Source organism: Acomys minous (genome assembly GCF_964271855.1).
Source record: "Acomys minous genome assembly, chromosome: 12".
NCBI classification, from domain to species: Eukaryota; Metazoa; Chordata; class Mammalia; order Rodentia; family Muridae; genus Acomys; species Acomys minous.
The window spans coordinates 58,095,906-58,118,441 of record NC_140493.1 but is presented as its reverse complement, the minus strand read 5'-3'; the positions used below and the strand labels follow the sequence as shown (position 1 = coordinate 58,118,441).

The 22,536-nt window shown below is 37.6% G+C and overlaps 1 protein-coding gene across 41 annotated transcripts in view; it reads left to right on the top strand.

The window, feature by feature from the left end:
- Positions 1-22,536, top strand: part of RIMS2 (regulating synaptic membrane exocytosis 2) — a 458,924-nt gene that overhangs the window by 197,563 nt on the left and 238,825 nt on the right. For all 41 annotated transcript variants that reach the window (XM_084751253.1, XM_084751276.1, XM_084751252.1 and 38 more), the window contains one exon: positions 20,547-21,472. In XM_084751253.1, the coding sequence (XP_084607379.1) occupies positions 20,547-21,472 (926 nt within the window). The remainder of the gene's footprint in view (positions 1-20,546; positions 21,473-22,536) is intronic.

Genomic DNA, 22,536 nt, shown 5'->3' with positions numbered 1-22,536 from the left:
ATATGTATATAATAAACTATATACAGCAAGAACCATGACCTTGGTGAGTCTAAAACTCTGAATGAAAATCAATATCTATCATATTTCATCTCTATCAACTTAAAACATCTACCTAGACCTAAAAACGTGCACAACATTCATCAGCTGCCATCCAATTCCAGTCTTTAAAATTATGATTTCATACATAACCCTCAGAGGAGGGGAATGCTGCGCGTGCTTCTACGTATAACACGATTTACTGAAGGAATGTTCTTTGAGAAAAACCTTTAGAGGGGTGTATTAATTACTTTCTCTATTGCTGTGATAAAATAATCTGAGAAAGGCAACATAAAGGAGACAGGGTTTATTTTGGCTTTGGGGATATGATAGCAGGAGGAGCCTGGGCAGCTGATGAAAACCTGCTGTCCATTTGTCATAAGACAGTTATGATGGTGGTGCACATTTTTTCTCTTCTCACAAGTTTTTTGTTTTTGTTTTTGTTTTGTTTTAACTTCAGCTAACCTGATCTGGGTAGCGCCCAGAGGCGTGTCTCCCAGGTGACTCGCGATTTTGTCAAGTTGACAATTCTAGCAATTGAAGGGCATGATGGGAGGGTGAGGAAGTAGGAGAGCTCAGGTCTCCCACAGAGACTGACTCTGACAGAACTGCTAAGTGTGTGGGTAAGTGTGCGAAGACACGTGTGTAGGGTCGAGCCTCCCTCGAGCATAGTGCAAGACGGTGTTTTCTCTCTGAGACAAGAGTTTTAACATGCGCGGTTGCCACAGCTGTGGGCCATTGGCTGTGTATTGTTCCTGGGGTGGGAATGGGAATTCTGTTTTCAAGTGAAGGAAGGTTTTTATTATTTTCACTCCTGTTAGTTGGGGAGAGAGTGCACTAGAGCATCCAGTGTCTATGATAAGGAGAACCAAAATTGTGTTCTTCATGCAACAAAAATACTCAACTTATAAGCAAATTTGAATGAAAAAGACCAGTAATACCTAAAAGAATTCTGTTTATTATTGTACATGCAGGCTGTGTGTGCATGCACGTGTGCGTGCGTGCATCTTTGTGATGCACATGTGCGAATGAATGCCACAGTAGAGATGAGGGTGACTTTGGGGTTGATTCTCTTCTCACATTTGCGGGGTTCTGGGCACTGAGTTCAGATGTCCACGGTTGTGTAACAAGTACCTTACTTACTATTTGATCTGTCTTACTGGGCCAAAGCTGATAAATCTGAATATGCCATAAGAATTAACTGTTTTGTGTAGAGTTGTAGGACTATGTATATCTCATTGAATAGTTCGTGATAACATGATGAAAAGCTTACCTTAGTGTATTTACAAAGGGCTAAATTAAAGAAGATTGATTTAGGAAAACTTACTGAGTGGGTTCCATGCTGGAAAGAACAGTTCTTTCCAATAATTGGAAATTTGGTAATATCTTATCTAACAAGGTATTAACATTTTTCACTCACTTTCATTTAATTCCAAAAATTATTTCTTAGAGTTAGAAATAACATTTCTGATAGAACACCTATTGTTCAAACGTAGTTACTTGATTTCATATGACGACAATACACAATGGAAAAAATTTCCAAGATTTTACCTAAATTTAATTTTATAAAAGAGAACGGAATGGCACTCTACTTTCTTGAAAAATATTTTTATGAAACAGGTATTTAGTTTCAAAGTATACCATGTACTTTGTATTGATACGAACCGGCAGACAGCCTGTCCTTGGTCCCCTCTGATCGCACGTCACTGACGGCTCAGTAGGTTACCTCCTGCCTGTGCTGTGTTTGGAGTCCAGTTTCAGAGACTGCTAGGTACAGCATGCTGGAGGGAGGATCGTCTTCCAGTGTGGCTCCCAGGGGCCTGCTTAATCCTCCAGGGAATGCCAAGGACCAGGTGCTCTGGATTTTGGTGAAGAATTAAGGGACTGAGGGCATCTTGGTTTCTATCTTATTTTTTGTGATTACTTTTTCATTTTCCATGACAAAGGCTTTCTGCTTCTACCTTACATTTTTGTTTTTCCCTAATGATATAGGAAGCATATTAATAAATAGGTTTGGAGTTTAGTAGGTAAGTCATCTATTTTTAATTTTGGTGATGGAAATGTACTGTGTCTGCTCTGATGCATGTGATCATCTTTATCTGAAAGTATGCTTAGGATCATCTATAGTATAGTTATATCTACATGTTTTCTTCTTAGTGTAGTCTTCCCTACTGAGGAGGACAACTAATTCTTAAGTGTAAGGTGAATTAAATATGTTTTTTCCATATTAACTCTATGTTGTCTTTGAGACTAATGTCAAAGAACATCCTAGATACTTACTTACTTTGTTAGAATTTGGGAAATGTAGTTCGTTTGTTTGTTTGTATGTTTTTAGAGCTGAGAAATATAGTTTTAAAGCTCTTAAATATACTTTCAGCTGTATAGCTTTACATTCAGGTATAAGGGAAGGTGCTTATAGAGCAACTTCTGATATTCCATGAGCGTTTCCTCACTGTGCAGAGCTGAGGAGTGCCTCACCACAATCAAACACATAGATAAAATAAGTTTTCTTCTTGGTATTTCATTAGAGATAGAGAAGTTGGCTTTAAAATGGCTATGAATTTCTCTTAGTATGTAATATATATTTTCAACATAGGTTATCTACTTTATGTATTGTCAATCATTATAAAGATGCTCAATAATTTTGGTAACTGAAATATTTATAATGTTGGTAAAGTATTAAAATGATGATAGCATGGTGGGAGTGTTTCCTTAATATAAGAACAGACTAAATCATCTCAGAACATTGTATAATAACTTGCATCTTATGTAGTTCAAATTAAGGACTTTCAAATATGTTAGTCAGTAATTTTTTTTTAATGTTCTACAGGCAGGTGGTTTCAGGTTTCATTATTTTACAATTGATAGCTGTGACCCGATTATGTTTGTAAAGGTGTGTGTCTAGATATGCATGCATCTATGTACGCAGACAGAAACTTCCAAGTTATGCTAAAGGATAATGCTTTTGTGGAGATGGGATTTTACTCACATAATGATTTTATTTTTGTGTACATAGATACATAGAGCTTGAAAATGATAACATCACTTAAAGGAAAGTCACTATGTTGTGCTTTACCACATCAAAGAATCCTCCTTTCTGGCACACACACAAAACTGTGGCTAGCTATATTGCTGTCTTAGAGTGCTGCAGCTGCCAGCGGCGCCCTGGCACGGAGACGTCCTCCACTGTAGCGTCCATATTCTTCTCCCTCATTCTAGGATCAGAGAGACGCTAGGGCATTACTTGTCTCCTGAGATATTGTTTTGGAAAGAAGACCAAGTTGAACAGTAGGAACTGTGGCTGCAAATCCCAGCAAGGCTGAGCCCTGCCCTCTCTGAGGGGAGTCAGCACAGAATGGCGCAGTCAGCAGCAGCAGCAGCAGGAAGACTGTGCTCTGGGTACAAGATCAATGGGCCCAGAAGACTCTAGGAGCTAATTATAGCAATACGTTTTAAATAGGTTTCTTTAGTCTTGAATGGAGATTCAGATAATTTCATATTTGTAACTTAGATGTGTAATTACAAGATATATTTAAGGACAACTTTTAACTTAGTAATATGTTGAATAGAAAATAAAACTTTAACTGGGCGGTGGTGGCGCACGCCTTTAATCCCAGCACTCGGGAGGCAGAGGCAAGCAGAACTCTGTGAGTTCGAGGCCAGACTGGTCTACAAAGCGAGTCCAGGACAGCCAGGGCTACACAGAGAAACCCTGTCTTGAAAAAAAACCTATTATCTTGGCATTATAAAACAGAAGAACATGTCATATCTGCTTGACTCCATTGATGTTTACTTGCAGCAGAGTACTTTGTTAAAAATAGGATCACATGGCACGAGAAAAAGAGAGGTAAGAGAGCATAGGGAGAGTTGGAGTCATGGCAGTTTGTTTAGATGTGCTGAAAAACCAAAGTTCTGATTCTACTTGTGACTGATATGGCATATCTCTAGTGCTAATTACTTTAATTAAATATTTGGCTCACCATCTTTAATCTGTGATCACATAGACTGTCTGATTTTCTTCACAAAGCTTTCCAAAGGTTTGTTCTTTTTTAGATACATAAATGGTTACATTTCATAACATTACATTAAGCTTTGATATATTTTCCTGCCAGCTGTTTAAATTTTCTTCTTAAAAGTTTTGTAATAAACGAGAGCATGTAGACTGGTACTTAAGGTCTTATTCAGTAAAATTTATGAATCATCAAAGTCCGGAGAAGAAATCAGATACATTATTTATTAAAAAGTATGTTTTTGCTTTCAAGTGTGTGCAATATTCAGTGGAAGTTCTCAGGGTGGTAACTAGTTCCTCTGAGCTTTTCACTAAACTATTTTCTTTTCTGTTTTTGTTTGTGCATGTGTGTGTAAGCATGTGCACATTATGTGGGGTATATGTGTCTCTGTGTGTATGTGTGTGGAGCCGAGGAGTTGATGTAGGATGCCTTCTTCAGTCACCTCTGATTTTTTTGAGATTTGCTCTCTGAGTGAACCTGTTACTCACCATGTGACTACACGTGTCGGCCAGCAGGTTGTCATGGTCCTCCCATGTGACTACATGTGTCGGCCAGCAGGTTGTCACGGTCCTCCCATGTGACTACATGTGTCGGCCAGCAGGTTGCCATGGTCCTCCCATGTGGCTACACGTGTCGGCCAGCAGGTTGTCACGGTCCTCCCATGTGGCTACACGTGTCGGCCAGCAGGTTGCCACTATTTGTTTGTTTCCCTTTACCGTGTTTGTATCAGGGTCTACACATTTGACCAGTGTCTTCATCCTACTTTCTTCTTTGCCTGGCTTTACAGTTTGCAGTGTCTTATTTGCCTCTTTGCAGTACCACAATTCCCCTTCCTTACAGCTGCACAGTACTTCCTAACTTGTCTACAGGATAAAGGTGTAAAGTGGTTGACACATTATAGAACACTTCTTTAGGGTTTGTTTGACTATGGATTTTCTTGTGACCACTGAGCTTTCTTCTGATGTACCCTTCCTGTTTTACTTGTTTTCTGCATTTATGTTTCCTATAACTTTACATTTTTTTGGTTGGGAAATACAGCATAAATAATTTCAATTTGTGAAGTAATTTGAGGGAGTTTTGTATAATTTAAAATGTTAGGAATACATCAAATAGATTCAGTTATATAATCTACTGGCAAAAGCTCTTACTTGTTTTGGTTTTGCCTCTTAAGATCCAGGGGACATTTTGGGTACCCTGGCACTGCTGATTGTTTGCCTACTGTCATTGCATTGAACACTGGACCTTTGACAATCAGTCACCCTGTTCCCTCTTGATCTACAGTGTGTTCTGATTCCATAAAGTGCAAGTCTGTGCAACATGCAACTCAAGTCAAAGTGTGTAGGAGGAGGGTGTAATGGCATTCCTAGCAGCTCAGGAATATCCAAGTTTCATTAAATGAAAACTATAGATGCTTCTTTTCCCTCCCACCACCACGCACACACACACCCCAAGTTAGTTCTTGTGAAAAATCACTGTACCTCTACAGCTCTCAGTGACTGAGAAGGAATTACTCTTTTCTACTTTATTCTGTTTCCTTCTTAGTGACTGTCCTCCTATAAAATGTCAGGCTGTCTCAGACAATTGTTGGACTAATGAAGTCTCACAGGATGAATAATGAGGGCATTTGGCCAATCATTAGTCTTCTTCTGGGCCTTTTTTTTCTCTAAGGAATAGTGTACTATGGTAAATATTTGGCAGCTAGAGCTTTAGAGAAGAAAGGACTTGCTAGGTTTGAGGATTTCGATGTTATTAATATTACATAGCTGATTTTAAGGTATTGATATGCCATTACTAACCTAGGGGTTGAAAGGAGATGCTCACAAGGGACAATTGGTTCCAGTATTTTTGGATGAAAAGAGTTAAAAATGCTCCCCTATTCACTGTTTCATCTAGGCTCACTCTGTCTCTGGCTTATGTTCCTTAGGCAACTTGTATGTGTCTTCTTTTCCTGGATGCATTTCGCTTATGTTACTTACTTATCTTCCACAGAAATAACAACTAGGCCAGTGCACTAGATGCCTAAGAATTCTTTTTTTTCCCTTCAGCGCTGTACTAACTATATGTAACATAGATTGCACGATAACATACTTATGAAAGAAGCTTTTTCTTTTTAAAAAATTTTAAGGAATCTAGGTGTACAGAGCTTAAAGAAAATCGAACATTCAAGAAAGTCCACAGGAGATTTGTAGCTCTTATAGTAAAAGAAGGGCTGTTGGTTTTTAGGCAGCAGGACTGCACAATAAATATGGTAAAACAAATGATAAATAAAAGTGACAAAAAGACAAAGTAGAAACAATGTAGACCAACTGGTAAAAATGATGTTAGTAGATACTGGGTCTAATAAAATTCTATCTAAATCTTATTGGCTGGTATTTTTACATGACTATCTTTATGCTCAAGAGAACCTTAGAGAAAATTAGTTTTATATTAGACACACTTCTCTGTAAGTAGTCAAGATTCTGTTTGTAAAAAGGTATAAACTGGATATTAAGAAGACATCTAGATGTATTGTATTACCTTTGGTCCTCATTCAACTCAATAAACTCATTATTTGTTAGCTCCTTTCTATTTTACCTTCGTTTTCCATTTAAAAATAGTACTTTTAGCTAGGTATGGTGGCAGACACCTTTACTTCCAGCAGCTGGGAGGCAGAAACAAATTCACCTGTGTGAATTTGAAGCCTACATGGTCTACAAAGCAAAAGGGCAACCAGGCCTACACTGTGGGACCCTGTTAAAAATAAAATTAGCTTTAACTGGCACATGAAAATATAAGGCTTTTTCATATTTTAGATAATGCATGATGTTTTCATTCATGTATGTATCTATCATGTAAGGTTTAAATCAGATTGAACATGCCTATATCTTCACAATCCAATTCCTTATCATGACACATGGAACATGCTTTCTTCTAGCATTTAAAAATGTTATATTATAATCTCATTTATAATACCCATACATATCAAACCAATGAACTTTGTGCATTTGTCTAATTATAACTTAGCACCTAGTGAGCAGCCTTTTCCTGTTCACCCTCAGCTGTTGGAACCACCATTAAAGTCTCAGTATTTGAGATTAACTTAGAAATATTTCGTCATGTGCTACTTTGCCTATGTAATGCTGTTTTCTTCTTACTCATTCATTTACCTCTCAGTTTGAAGAATTCTCATCAGCATATTTTATGCGTGATAGAAATACACTCACTCAACTCTTCGTGGCAGGTGAGGTGAGACTGTCCCTTGCACGCCGTAGTGTACCGTGGTGACCTCAGTGCTCTTGCTTGCTCCCCCTCACCAATGTGGAAAGTGCAGGCCTGGCCTGTGAGACGTGTGTTGAAGTCTGCTGTGAGGTGAACTGAGTGCCCTTACGTATTTTTGTTTCTTTTCTCTTGCTACCTTCAGAGTTTTCTTTTATTCTCCATCTTCAAGATCATAATGATCTACTAGTGGCTTTTGACCTTTTTGTCCATGGTCATTTGTACCCTTTTTAGGATTAGGAAGCCTTTTAGTATTTTCTTCTAAAATAACCTTCCTATTCCTTTGATAGTCTCAAGTTTCCCTTGGAACACAACAAACTATGTATTTGTTCTTTTGATGATGTTAAAAACTGCTGGAAGCTTCTCTTGCTCTTCTTCACCTCCCTCGTGGACTGTGTGTCTTCGCGTAGACTGCCTCTGAGCTCATGAGTCTGTTTGATCTATTCTTGTCAGGCTTTAAGTTTCACTCGGTTTATTTTTTTAGCTTGAGGATTTCTGTTTGACTTGGAAAATATTGCTTACTTAACTTCCTTTTTTTAGGGTTTGAATTCTTTTTCTGTGTTTACATGAAACTTGTTGTATTAAATTCTGCATTTAGAGCTTGTCCTGCTGGTTACCTTGTGGCTGGTTTCTGGCACACTGATTTTTTTTTAATGCTATGTAAGTTAGTTCCCTAAAAGTTCCTGATGTTCTTTCCTGTTGTAGCCTTTTTGGCATTGATCAATCAAAATGACAAAGATGGCAGGTATTTGTCGTCTGTCTTTGTTTATTATGCCTGTGCATTAGCTCTATGCAGCCTCTTATTTCTCTAAGCCTAAAGTAGCTACATGTATTTATTTAGCACTAGGTAGTGTGCCTTATGCTTGATGTGAGTCATGTGTTTGTTACTGTTAGCATCAGAGGGCCACCCAAGGCAAAGTTTGTCCCAAATGCAAAGTTCCTGTGTTGTCCATTCTGAAATGGAAGAGTACCTAAAATAATGGTATATACCTGAGGCCTTTCCATGCATCTACAGTGAGCCCAGGTGCCTCATAGTCAGCAACCAGCATGCTGTCAGGTGCTGTGGACTCCAAGCACATGCTGTTCCTGGGACAAGAGCTGTTAGGAACTCTTCAGTGTTAGGTTTTACCAGACTGGTGCTGAGTTCCAGGGCAAAGTGTTGTGAGTACTGTCCCTTGATACCTGCAGTGGGTGGAGACTTGGGCCATTCTATGATGCCTATTGTTGGTATATTGTTGTAGGCAGTCCCAGGGCCACTGAGAAGGTTCTAGTAATTTTAACAAATTCCTGGGTGCGCTCTGGCCTGTGATACATATGGTTGAAATACAGGCTGAATTTTGAGACTACTTGGTACTAGGCCTAAGTGTGCAGGGTGTCCTGCATGGTAGTAACTGTGTTGCCTGAGTTTGAGGGGTTGGTAGTAGAGACAGTCATTTAGCTGCCAAAGCTGTTGCTTTTAAGTCCTGGCTGAATGTTCTGGCTATAAGAACGTCCACAGTCCTGAGAGAGGGTCAACAAAGTCCATCGAAGGGCGCCAGTCTTGTGTGTATCACTGGTACACATGCCTCTGTCAGATTCCGTTGGAGATCTGGAGGCTGCAGCTGAAAACTGTAGCCCTTGCCAATGGGACATTTATTTGTTCCTGGTGTTGTGTCTTGCCTCTTTTGGCTCAGCATTAGCCTCTAAGATAAAGTCATGTGTTACCTTTCATGCCCTGCTCCTTGGCAGCTTGTGAGTTGGTTTCCTCTTCCCTTATTTGAGTTTAGGTATAGTGATGGATGCAGCTACCTGGCCACCTGGCTATCACAGTTATGTAGGTTTCGCCTGTGGATTGTGAGGCTGGTACTTGGTACCTGGTACTTGGTTTTACCATGACATACATGACAGTATTAAGTTTAAGACTTGTTCCTATTTCCTTCTTTCCTCCCTAAGCAGGAGCATCTCGCTCCAAGTTGGACTGTGTTGCTTGAAGTTGGAAGAAAGGTGATACAGGCAATTTGACTTCCTGCTACTCACTGTTATAATTTATTTTATATTCATTAGTGTTTTGCCTGCATGTATGCCTATGTGAGAGTGTCAAAAGCCTTGGAACTGGAGTTACAGAAGGTTGTGCACTGCCATGTGTGAGAGCTGGAGATTGAGCACACGCTGTTTGGAGGAGAACCCAGTGCTCTGAACCATGGGACCATGACCCCAGCCCCCAACTTCCTGCATTTTACAGTGTCTTTTATTTGGTGTTCTAGGCCTTTAGTTGGTACATACTCAGGTTTCCTTTTACATGATAAAAAGCACTTCACTGAAGGAGTGCTGCTAGCCTGCTTCATTCTTTATCTACCCTGACTTTGGGGACAAGGAAGTGGGTATAAGTTCTGATTTCTTATACTTACCTCCTCCTTCTGGGAAAGAGCTGTTTGCTCATAGACAGTGAGCTCTCTCCTCTTCCAGCCAGAGATGATGATGATGATGATGATGATGAGGAGGAGGAGGAGGAGGAGGAGGAGGAGGAGGAAGAGGTGCCTTTCGCCTTTAATTCCAGCACTCAGGAAGCAGAGGCAGGTGGATATCTATGACTTTGAGGCCAGCCTGGTCGACAGAGTGAGTTCCAGGACAAGCAGAGCTACACAGAGAAACCCTGTCTCAAAAACCAAAACAGAGTTGATTAGGCGTCAGAAGCAAAGTCAATAGTTTCAGATGAGTGTCTAGACGGATGAATGTGCATATAATTGTCAGGAAACATACTTTTTATGAAGTTATAAATCATTTGAAATTCAATTTCAATTATAGTAGAGATAATATTTAATATTGAATCTGTCTCTTCTATTTCTGTATTAGCTTAGAATTTTGTTTATTATTGACTAATGCGAATACTTTAAAAAATCCTGGTGCTAGAGACATTTGCTTGTGATTTGTTTTATTTTTGTCTACCCTTAATTAGTATAGGTCTGATGTCATAATGGTCACATGAAATTCAGTATGAACCATGTGACTTTGTGGGTTTTTTTTTTAATTTTAAATATATTTCAGTGACAACAAATGACCTATATTGTAAAACTGGACAATTTTTAAAGAAAGCTGTTTGGTTATAACATGAATAAGGATACTCAAATGCTTGCAAAGGAAAACAGGTTTCATAAAATAGGGTTAACTTCATGATAGCCAACAAGACTATAAAGTAATATGTATTTCTATATATAAGTATATAGAAATAAAGACCTCTGCCACAGTTTTAATGTTAGTGAAGATTTTAATTACAAGAAGTAGGAAGTGTGGCTGAGAACAGCTTTTAAAAGTGAAGAAAATTGGTTTACTTATCTCTGAACTCCAGAGGTACATTCAGATTCAAGAGAATCCTGACTATTAAATATTGTGACTCAAAATCTAGGTTTTTCTATCTTAAATTTTCCTTAATAGATGTTAAGTATCACTAGGGAAGGCACTTAAAGAGCATCTGGTCCTAGATAGCTTCCATTATCTATGAGAGTGTTGTAAATCCTAATGATAAAGCAGTGCTATGTGTCTCAGAACTGTCCAACAGATGTTTGAAAAGTCAGTGTGCCCAGGCCATTTTAGGCCAAGTTAGTGTTCATTATAAAGATGGAATGGGCATACACGTTAGCACTGCTAATTGTGCCTTATGCCTAGAGTCAGCCACAGGCCTGGGAGCGGCCCTCCCTCTTCCAAAGAGCCAGAAACAGATACTTACTATTGTTGCTTTCAGAACATGTTTTCTTTTTTTTTTTTAATTCTGAAGATTAAGTAACCTAAAAGCCTAATTTTTGCTTCTTACCTAGGATATGTAGAGAGTAGACATAAAGGTTAAACAAGTTATTTTTTTCCTATCAGTTATTTTAAAACTTGCTAAGGAAATGTTGGCATAGAATAATAAAACCATATAATTCATTTGGAAGACTTTATGTTAAAAATCATGTCCATGTTCAGAAGACTGTCCTGACCCCACTTTTTAACTTGGCTGCTTGTCCCTATGGCCTGAAACATGCTTACTTGGTACTCTCTTCATATGGAGTGTTTAATTACGTAATGGTATATTTTAAATATTACCAGGTCATTCAGAAATACTGGTTGAAATTTAACAGTCCATTTTGTTTTTTGTTTCTTTAACAAGGCACAGAATTACCAGTGAGTGTCTTTGATCCTTTTCTAGGCCCTGATTTCGTTTGGACCTAGCTCTAGCAGACACCATGCTCTTTTTCTTTCTTTTAAAAAAATTATTTATTTATTTCATTTCATTTTTTACATATACATTTATATTATTAAATATATATTCAATATATTACCTATAGCAAGAAGAACCAAGACACAATCAGGAATTATATATAAATTTTGGCTGTTTGTATTTGACAGCCTTGAAGAAAACATCTTTCCTATCTTGGTGTGTCAACATTTCTGAATGTAAATCAGTCTCCATCACATTTTGTCATTATCAACTTAAAACATCTATCTAGACCTAAAAACATCTAAACCCCTAAACAACTAAGCTTCATTGTAAAACTAAGTTAACCTGGTCCTCAACTCCATCAGAGACTTGAGAAGGAATAAACTTAATTACCTGAGTATGCTGGGAGTGCCGTTTAGTAGCTTTCCAAATGAAAAGATGACAGAGACAGTTTGCTACCTGAATAGTCACCCAAAACTCTCTATAATGTTGGAACATCTTCTTCAGCCTTCTGGCCCAATATATCTGACAGACATATTTGTGAGGCAGGAACTATTGAGGACTTGCTTACTCTGTCTTGGCAGAGTTTGGCTGTCAACTCTGCCTGCATCCAAGCTTGCCCTCTTTTTTTTTTTTAAGGCAGAATTCTGTCTGTGGTAGAAATGAGGACCTTTTATCCAGTGCCTGGTTTGCCACATTTGAAGCCATCTCCATAAGGAGGTTCTTTGATGTTCATCATCCTCTTTGAGGAGGGCTGGGTGGTGCCAGGAGTTAACTTGTCTCATTGTCAATGAATCCTTAAAGTAATAAAAACATTTCAAAATGCTATATTCTGCATGTCTCTGGGGTTTTTGAAGACCTTTTCTACCTATCCTTCCTTATCTCTCTATAGAGTCATGTCTGTCTGCCGCACCTAAGATGTATATTCTTGTGATAAGAGTAGACTAGCAGTTGACATGACCATGGTTTAATCTACTAACATTTAATTTGTATAACTTATTTCCCATAAACAGCTTGCTGTAGTACTTTTAAGGCATTGGAAGCAAACCTTGTATTATAATTGTTATATGGGTACAGTACCTCATATTAGAATTGATACATGTGTGTGTATGTGTGTGTGTGAAGAATAATCTTACATTTGAATCCTATACCACTGTATCTAGAATTAAACTTATTTTGCATCTGTATACAAAATTCTATACCAGTGAATTAAAAATACCTTGTATGTGACAATTGAGTTGTTAAACTGAGGAGTAGATTCATTAATCTACTTTTTGTTTTATCTTCCCTATATATTTCTATATTCCCCCTTCTTGGTTTTCAACCCCTTTCTCCAAACAGGATGTCAGTGTCCAGTATGCTGCGAGGAATGCATCCTGTCAAGTCTGATCCAATGTCAGTGTCTGGTTCTTTTGCTCTGAAAGCATATAATTCTTCACAAGCATTATACAATCCTAAAATTATAAGGGTGTGATGCACAGAACAAGTAAGGCTGGATTTCTGCTCTTCGTATAAGCAGGAAAAGAAGATATCTGTACATCTTCATCCATGCCATGTGAGGAGTGGTTCTTTAGTCAACAAGAAGCACTGTCTATGTCTAGACAATCGCGTTTCAGCGAGTCTCAGAGCTTGTTCCATATGGTGAGATTAGCACTATAAGTCACCTGTTTGTTCTGCAGTTTAAATTCTTCCCATCCTGATTGTAGCCTCCTCCCTCATTCTCTCCAGATCCCTGCCCCCTCCCTCATCCCCTCTCCCCCCTCCCTTAGTACTCAGACAGGGGAGCCCTCTGCCCCTAATATCTGACCTCAGCCTATCCGGTCTCATCTGTATTAGCTGTGACCTCTTCCTCTGTAGGCTGGCAAGCGTGGAGAGTAGGGACTACTTCAGACATGCCCCCTTTTTCTTTCTTAATTTAGCTTTACTATGTCTTTGCCAGAAAGACTTTGAAGAGAAATTTGGGCAAATAACTGGCAAGAGGCATTTCATTGAGCAAAAAATTATTTATTTATTTATTTATTTATTTATTTATTTATTTATTGTTAAGGCATAATTGTTAAAGAAGGGTACTTTATGGAAGTTTTGATCTAGGAGACAAAATGTTTCCTCATGTTTTTAGAAACATCTCTGGAAATTCCCCTATTTTAATGTTTGTGTAATGTAAATATGTAGTTTTTATGCTATCTTTTTGAGAATGGTGCTAGAGAGAAAATAATGTTATCCCAAGATTTTAAGTGTTGTTTTTATTTCCTCAGAAGAGGGGATGGGGATAAGAACCATACCCAAGCTTTACAAATGCAAGGCTGGGGCTGCGCCTAGAGTGTTCCTGTCTAACTGTCCCAGGCCTAGGGCAGGAAGCTTTTTTCTTACAGATCTTGTAGGTTTCAGCTTCCAGCCTCTGTGTGCTAGCCTAGGCACCAGCCTCTTAGACTTGATGGTGAATAAGCTCGCCCTTTCTAGTTCTATGCGAACTCTGGCTGGCTTGGTCAACTCAGCTATTCTGGCTCAAAACTCCTCTTCAAGCTCACTGATTCGAACTGGCTTCTTTCAGCTTCTTACTGAATTGCTCTGCTTGGAAATACTGCCTCTGAACTCCACGAACTGAGTTGTATGAACTCAGCTGCATTTAACTGAAATGTCTCCATGAGCTCTATTCTTGCCCTGCAGTGCTCTTAAGTAGTCAGATCTTTCTCTGATGTGACAGAGAAAGTCACTTTGCCTCTCAATTAGACAACATTGCTTGTGATTACAAGTATGTACTAGAAAAAAGTGTGTGCTAAATAAAGCTAAAGGGATTAAAGGTGTGTATCGTGTCTATATTCCAGTCAGAGGGACTAAGGGGGTGTACTAATTCCTATATTCCTATGCGTATATTCCAACTGGATTACACAGACCTTAGGTCTTTGGATATGATCCCTTGCCTGAGCAGCCATGTTGCTGGATTAAAATTCCTTTGCGCAAGATATAGATGACTGTTATGCATGTGAAGATGATACAAGAGTCCAATTTGTAGTGTTTTCCTGATCTTAAGGAGTTAAGAAAAAAAAAGTGACTGTCTTCCAAGGAATACTTTGTGCAGGTAAACAGTAGGGCTGTTCTGTCGTAGTCTGAAGCAGTCAGATTGGTAGAAACAGCTGAGGAGCAACGCCCACACCCTGCTGACACACAGACAGCAGGTGCAGCTTTCTCCCTGAGAAGGAACATGCTGTTAGCTGAAAGACTATGCTTTAAAAGTTGTCTTCAGGGAGTCAGATGGGAGTATGCGTCACGGAGAAATCACTGGTGTCTGTCTTCAGCTTTTTGTCCAGTGTGCCATGTATTGGCAAGTAAACATTTAGGAGTTATGTAAGAAGAATTCTTTTTTTTTTTTTTTCGAGACAGGGTCTCTCTGTGTAGCCTTGGCTGTCCTGGACTCACTTTGTAGACCAGGCTGGCCTCGAACTCAGTGATCCGCCTGCCTCTGCCTCCCGAGTGCTGGGATTAAAGGCGTGCGCCACCACGCCTGGCTGTAAGAAGAATTCTTTATCCCAACTCATGGTATATTGAAGGTTCCTAAATCTGTTTTGTACTTATTTAAGTTTACAAACTCGCTCCCCTCCTGTTTCAGTTTTTCAGGTGCTGGGATTTCAGGTGTGCACCACTGCACTCCACTCTCCTCATTTAAATAAAAGATATTTTATTTGTTTTGAATTGGTAGTGTTCCAAACAATTCTCTAAGGTTTACAATGAGTTGTCTTTGTTTGTACTCTTCTGAATTTTAGGGTAGGTAATAGATGCTTATGTTCTTTTTCAAGAAACAGCCTCTTAATTCATCCTCTACTGTTTCAAGTGATAATCCCTCCACATACCTGGAAGAGTTCAATCCTCAAATTACTCTTAAAAGCAACAAAGTAGTACAAAGGATTTTAGTTAACAGGAGAGTTAAGGGGTTGGTGTGATCAAGACCTATTAATTGAAGGCATAGCCTTGTGACATCTTTTGCTATTTCCAGAGAGTAGTCTACAAAGTTATGAGTGTATTTTGTAGGGTAAGATACAAATAAAGAAAATTGTAAAAAATTACATTTTAGATGAGCTGTTATTTATGTAATTTATTTACTTCCAACATAGTGTAAAACATACTAATACTTTCTTTACTTAGTAAATATTGAGTACCTTTTGTATATCTGGTTTGGGATAACCTGGCCAAAAAAACAGTCCTTATTAGTAAAATTCATACTTTAGCATATGACAACAGAATAAATACTAAAAATTGTAAATGTTATAACTTTTGAATAGCATAGTTAGATGACATTAAGTTATTAGAGACATGAAAGACTCAAGTTAGTTAAGGGATTAGTACTAAGAGCACCTGCGTGTAAGAAGCAGCTGACGTGTTTAACAGGGTGGACAGGCTGTGCCTTCTTGAGGCAGCTAGAGCTGGGCAAAGATTAGAAGAATGCCTCTACACCAGGGCTCTCCTAAGCCCAGTGCTTTGGGGATTTGTGCGGCAAAGGCTGGAAGAGAGGGTAAGGCCAACCTAGGCCACAGACTGAAACCTAACTGAGTTTTGCCTAAAAGTAAGATGAAGCATGGGAGGAATAGGAAATGAGAAGTAGATTTTATAGTAATCTGTCCATGGGAATGACTGTGTGACATTTTTGAGGCTTTAAAATTTGGAAGAAGCAAGCCGGGCGGTGGTGGCGCACACCTTTAATCCCAGCACTCGGGAGGCAGAGGCAGGCGGATCGCTGTGAGTTTGAGGACAGCCTGGTCTACAAAGTTAGTCCAGGACAGGCAAGGCTACACAGAGAAACCTTGTCTCAAAACAAAAACAAAAACAAAAGCAAAAACAAAACAAAACAAAACAAAAACAAAAACAAAATTTGGAAGAAGCAAAATATGTGTCGGCAAAATTGGTTATTTTATTTTATTTGAACTGTGGACTTCATCTGGTTGTATTTTATCATTATTTAACATCCATCTTGGAAAAATAATTATTGAATTTTTATTTATTTCTTTTGGAAGAGTCTACAAATCTTTATTAGGTAATCTGTAGTTTTTTTTTTTAAATGACTGTATTGCTGGGTGTGGTGGTGGCTCATACGTAACTGAAGCACCAAGGAGGCAGAGGCAGCTGCATCTCTGCAAACTCTAGCTTTGTCTACATAGTGCATTCATGGCTGTGTAGACAGACCCTGCCATACAAAAACAAACACAAAAACAAAAGACTCACTTCATTGTCTGTACTTCCCCACAGTGCTTCTGAGACCTAACCTAATTCTAGAAGAAAAAGTAGATAAATAATGCACAAGTGGTTGAAATGTGCTACCACATATTCCTAGACTCCTGTTTGCACTTGATGATTGGCAGACGAGAAAACAGCGTAGTACTACTATCTCTTTGCCTGTACCTCAAACATTTCTCTCTATATAATGAATATATATGAATTTATTACTTTTATACATTATTTGATTTAAATACAAGTTTTCAAAAGTATAAATGTTAACTTTTACATAATTGGGCTTTGATTGTAAGGGAATTGTACTTTTTTTCTCTTTATTTTCTGGGTAACAGATTTCTGGCAACAAGATGGAGATGTTTAAATTATAAATTAAATGAGCAAAATTGGGTTTATATTCAGTGCTTAACTAAGAACACTTATAAAAAGAATATCTACAGAATCTGTTCCTTCTTGTTGTGAGAAACATTGTCATTTTGGATTTTAAAAACTCACTTAAATCTTGAGAAGAAGTTATGGAATGAGCTTGCTATATGTCTTATGACAAAAAATGAACAGCGGAATTATTAATTATATTAATATTGAATTCTATCCCTTTAAAAAGTGTGATTTATGCAGGGGAAGTGGTTTATAAAGCTGGTCGTTTTAAGTATAGTGTCCAGAAATGCCTTGGATCCGGATTGTGTTTGGCTCAGTACTGTGAGGCCCTAATCAGCTAAGTAACATAATCTCCTTCCAGTACATTCTTACTTGACCTGGAGCTATATACAGCCACATAGGAACAGCATTAAAAATAGCCTCTCCCTTACAGGTCCACCACTAAAACATTGCATGGCTTCCTTCTTGAATGAATGCTCTTTTATGTGTAACTTTCAGTCGTTTTGTAATAAAATGGTTGCAAATAAAAAGAGTCTTTCAAACAATCTGATTAAGGATGGCTGCTATGATTTGCTAGGGTTAGAAGGATTAAGAGAAAGCACTGCCTGGCATAATGTTGATGTGTTTTCATCAGTGTGATGCTTCATACTCGGCAGATGTGCATTGCTTGAACAAAGGTAAAAATAAAAATGCTAAATTTTAATTGTTATGTGTAAAACTTTAATGGCTTTTTACAGATATAAATTGCTTTGTTAAGCTTTTTTTTAAAAGGAAACTATAGGCATGGTATGTATATATTACATGTTCTACATGATCGTATACTTTGATTAAATGTTTGATGCCCTGTAATTTAAGAGCTTTGAAATTTGACTTTGATAGGAAAATTACATCTAAACTAAATAGTTAGCATTAAATAATTGACTGTATTCAGGAAGTATTCTCTTTATTCAGTTTTTCAGTATCTATGTTTTACAAAGCATTTAAAAAGATGGAGGTATCTTTTCAGATTTTTGAATTAAATGCCATTTATATAATCTTTCATTTTTAAAATGACAGTTACTAAATGTAAATAGATGGTGATTTATTTTTTATTTTTTATTTTAATATGGTTCAATGTAGTTTACTTATAAAATGGTTGCTTTTAGATGATATTTACCAATAAGGATTTTTAGTGGAATAAATAGGTAGAGCTAAATTGTAGTAATATAAAATTGAAATGTATAGAAGGACATTCAGTAGCATTGCTATTCTTAAAGTTTCATATATTATTAGGTAAGAGTTAAAAATACACAATTATTAAGGCTTATCTTTTCATGTTTCCTCTCACTGTCTTTACAAATATTTTCAAACGCCTACTGCTGTATTCTCAGAGATTTGATGGCTAATTGGTAAATATGTTCAGTATTATAGGTGGCATTACTAACACAAACCATTGGAGATAGCCAGTGGAAATTATAATAAAAGCAGGAAGAATTAATAAGCAACTTATAAACTGAAGTTTCATCTGGGATATTAGAAGTCTAACATTTTTGGAAGAGGTTATTACTGTTTTTGGCATTTTCTTATCAATCACCATGATTTTGCAGACATGAGGTTTTGAATAGTTGATAGGTTTCCTTACTCAGATTATTATGCAGAGTCAAATAAGCATTTATAACATACAAGCAAAATATTTAGAAAAATACTGTAGTTAGTCTTACCTGACTAGAAATTCTAAGCAATGACAGAAATGCTGCTTAGTAAGGTAGATATAGGAATTTTAAAACCTGATCTTTTATTAATGGGTCCTGTTGAGCCTACTTTAATGTGGTCAAAGAGACAATGAATTCTGACCAAGTTGGTTCAATAGTGAGAAGTAGGCAGATAGACACAAAGGGAATAAGAGTGCTATGTCAGGAAATAGGAGTACACAGAATGCGTAAGAGGAAAATGTAAGGTACTATTTAGTGTCTCATGTATTTTATTACAGAAATGTGTCTCTGTGTCTCTTAACTCCTCAGAATCTTTGAATCATTAATCTAGAACTTCCTAGATAAATTGCTTTGAACTATGACATATGGGTTGTATATTAATAAATACTTTTTGATTCTTTTAGACAAATGTATACCTTATTGTTTATTTTATTTCTCATTTCTTCCCTGAGAATAACAAATACTAAGGCTTATTTTATAAGGCATTATATAAGCTGAATACCAATAAACAGATTAGACATACTTGAATTTTTATGGAGGTTCCTTAGTTCCTGAAAATACAATAATGTCTAAGAACACAGAAGTTTTAAAATGTGAAAGACAGTACTATGAAGTAGCTCATGATGTACTTTGTAGATGTTTTCTTATCCCAATTTTTTTAATATGTTAGAGTAACTGATATTAGATCACTTATTTTCAGAATCTTACACTGGAATGTTGCCTGGCTTCTCGTAGAGTTGTGCTTTACTGAAGTACTGCACTTCAAGTTCTGTTTTAAGTAGCAGGGCCAACAGTGCTCCTAATTACGCTTTCAGCCAGTATGCCATTGTTGCTTAGTCTATAAAAATGATCATGAATACTGTGATTCAGATGCTCCCTGTACATTTCATAATCCTTACAACAAAGTGATTGCTAGTGCAATATTGAATTGAAGTGTCCTATTGAAGTGGCTTAAGAAAACACTTCGAATTTTAGCCAGGGCCTAGACATTAACAATCTTTCTTTCCTTTGGAACTGAATTCTGTAATTAGAGATAATTTTTCTTACTTGTTGCTTACAGGTAGAATCCTCTGTTAGAAAGACTCACTGTATTGATTTTATACTTATTTTCAAAACTTTCATGTTGTTTCCTTCAAGATAGGAATAAAATTGTCTCTTTTAATACTTTTATAATGCTAAGCATGGTTCTCAATATTATACTTGGAATCCTTAATCCTTTAAGCTTTCATTTAATCAAATTAACGCCATGAAGTTCTAGTATCAATGTTATAAGTTCCTCAGTTCCTGAGAAACTGGAAGAGATTTAGGATCATCCAGGTTCTAACGATCCAGACAGTAATGTCTCTTCGTTCATGTTTCTCATCTATAATTCACTGTGTAACATTCGTGCTTACCTAGTATGTTTTTATTAAAATAATCTGAGTCAGGGTATATAATCCATGCCTCCTCTTTGAAAACGCAGCCTTTCTAAGATTAGATGCGATAACTGTAACTATGAAATTCAGATCCAGTAGCTACAGTGTAATCTTACTGTAATGGAGTTTCTTCCTTTAGTCATTTGTATAAAAATAATGCCAGAAGTAAATTGAATGGTATACAGCATGTGCACACATACACATATGGTGTTGTCTAGGTTAATATGATTACAGTATTTTTAACCTATGTCTTTCACAAGGAAAAAGACTGCAAGATCTACCTGAGTCTATTCATCCACCTGGCAGTGAATCAGGAAGCCTAACCATTTAAAACTGTCTTCTCATAGTGTTTTTCTTTGGTTTCTAGAAAAAGAAGTCCATCAGTGTCCAGGGATCAAAATCGAAGATACGACCAAAGTGAAGACAGAGAGGAATATTCACAGTATGTCCCTTCAGACAGCACAATGCCCCGGTCTCCGTCAGAGTACGCCGATAGTCGAGCTCAACGTGAACCTCAGTTTTATGAAGAACCTGATCATTTAAACTATAGGGATTCTAACAGGAGAGGCCATAGACATTCCAAAGAGTATATTGTAGACGACGAGGATGTGGAGAGCCGGGATGAGTATGAAAGACAGAGGAGGGAGGAGGAGTACCAGGCGCGCTACCGAAGCGATCCAAATTTGGCCCGGTATCCGGTCAAGCCACAACCCTATGAAGAGCAAATGCGGATCCACGCTGAAGTGTCCCGAGCACGACACGAGAGGAGGCACAGCGATGTTTCTTTGGCAAATGCTGAGCTAGAAGAATCCAGGATTTCTCTCCTCCGGATGGATCGGCCGTCAAGGCAAAGATCTATATCTGAACGTAGAGCGGCAATGGAAAGCCAACGCTCTTATTCAATGGAAAGAACGCGAGAGGCTCAGGGACAAAGCTCTTACTCCCAAAGGACCACACACCACAGTCCTCCCACCCCCCGGAGGAGCCCTATACCCGTTGATAGACCAGACCTGAGGCGCGCTGACTCCCTAAGGAAACAGCACCACCTAGATCCCAGCTCCGCTGTAAGGAAGACGAAACGGGAGAAAATGGAGACAATGTTGAGGAATGATTCTTTGAGTTCAGACCAGTCTGAGTCAGTGAGGCCTCCCCCACCAAGGCCTCATAAATCAAAGAAAGGAGGTAAAATGCGCCAGGTCTCGCTGAGCAGCTCCGAGGAGGAGCTGGCGTCCACACCCGAGTATACAAGCTGTGATGACGTTGAGATTGAAAGCGAGAGTGTGAGCGAGAAAGGTAAGCCCTCCTGTCGTCACACATTTCGCCACAGTTGGCCTTGATTCTCAAATATCTTAAAGGTGTTAGCCATGTGAGAAAAACCCTACATTATAAAAACCGAGAGCCTCTTGTTATCCTGGGATTAAAAAAAAACCATGTTTTAAAAAATGCTTTCTTATTTTTTTCCTGAGGTTTCCTTCTATCAATAGATGGCATAGCATATTTACACATACCTAATAGTTCTTTCTAGTATTTTTTACATTTCTTTATAAAGTAGGAATGGATTTACAATAGAACATCTGAAGCATTGTTCATATATTTTGAAGAATGAATACCACTGCATCTTCTCCTAAAAAAGAACTGCGGTTATACTTAGGTTTTAACCCTCTTCTCTCAATGTAGAATTTTCAGATTTATTAATTTAGTATTACACTGTAAAATAACTTTGTATTCTTTTTTCAAATGCCTTCATTAAAGCCTATTTTCAAGTCATTTGATATTCTTTAGAAATTTCAGTTGCTGCAGTGTTGTTCCATCATAAGATTAGCATGAACTAAATTATTTGTTTGAATTTATGCTTATTCTTTATGTATAAATTGTTTGCCTACGTATCTGATTATGTATGTGTTTGGATTTTGGAGTCTCATACTTTTAACTAATATTCTAAAGTTCCTTTTCAGAAAGATTCTTAACGTTTTTTTCTGTTGTTGCCACACGTGCTTCAACTTTTTATTTCATAGCACCATTTTTTTTCTACTGAACAGGCCATGACAATACCATATGTCATGAATTTTATTATGATACAAATGTTTAACATTCAATATCTTCTATGAGTCATCTGTATGTCCCTTTATTCTTTCTGATCATTTCCTTTTGGATATTTTCTATTAATTTGTAAGAATTCGTTTGTATATTAGGATTTTGTCTCATTTAACTGTTATTTTGTTAAATGTATTTCCTATTTATTTATTTTCTTGTATCATTTGGGATAGCACGCTTAATACAGCTAGTTTTCTTTGTTGACTTTTTTTCCCCTTTTTGCCCATCCATAGACACTCTTTATTCATCTTCAAATCAATTAA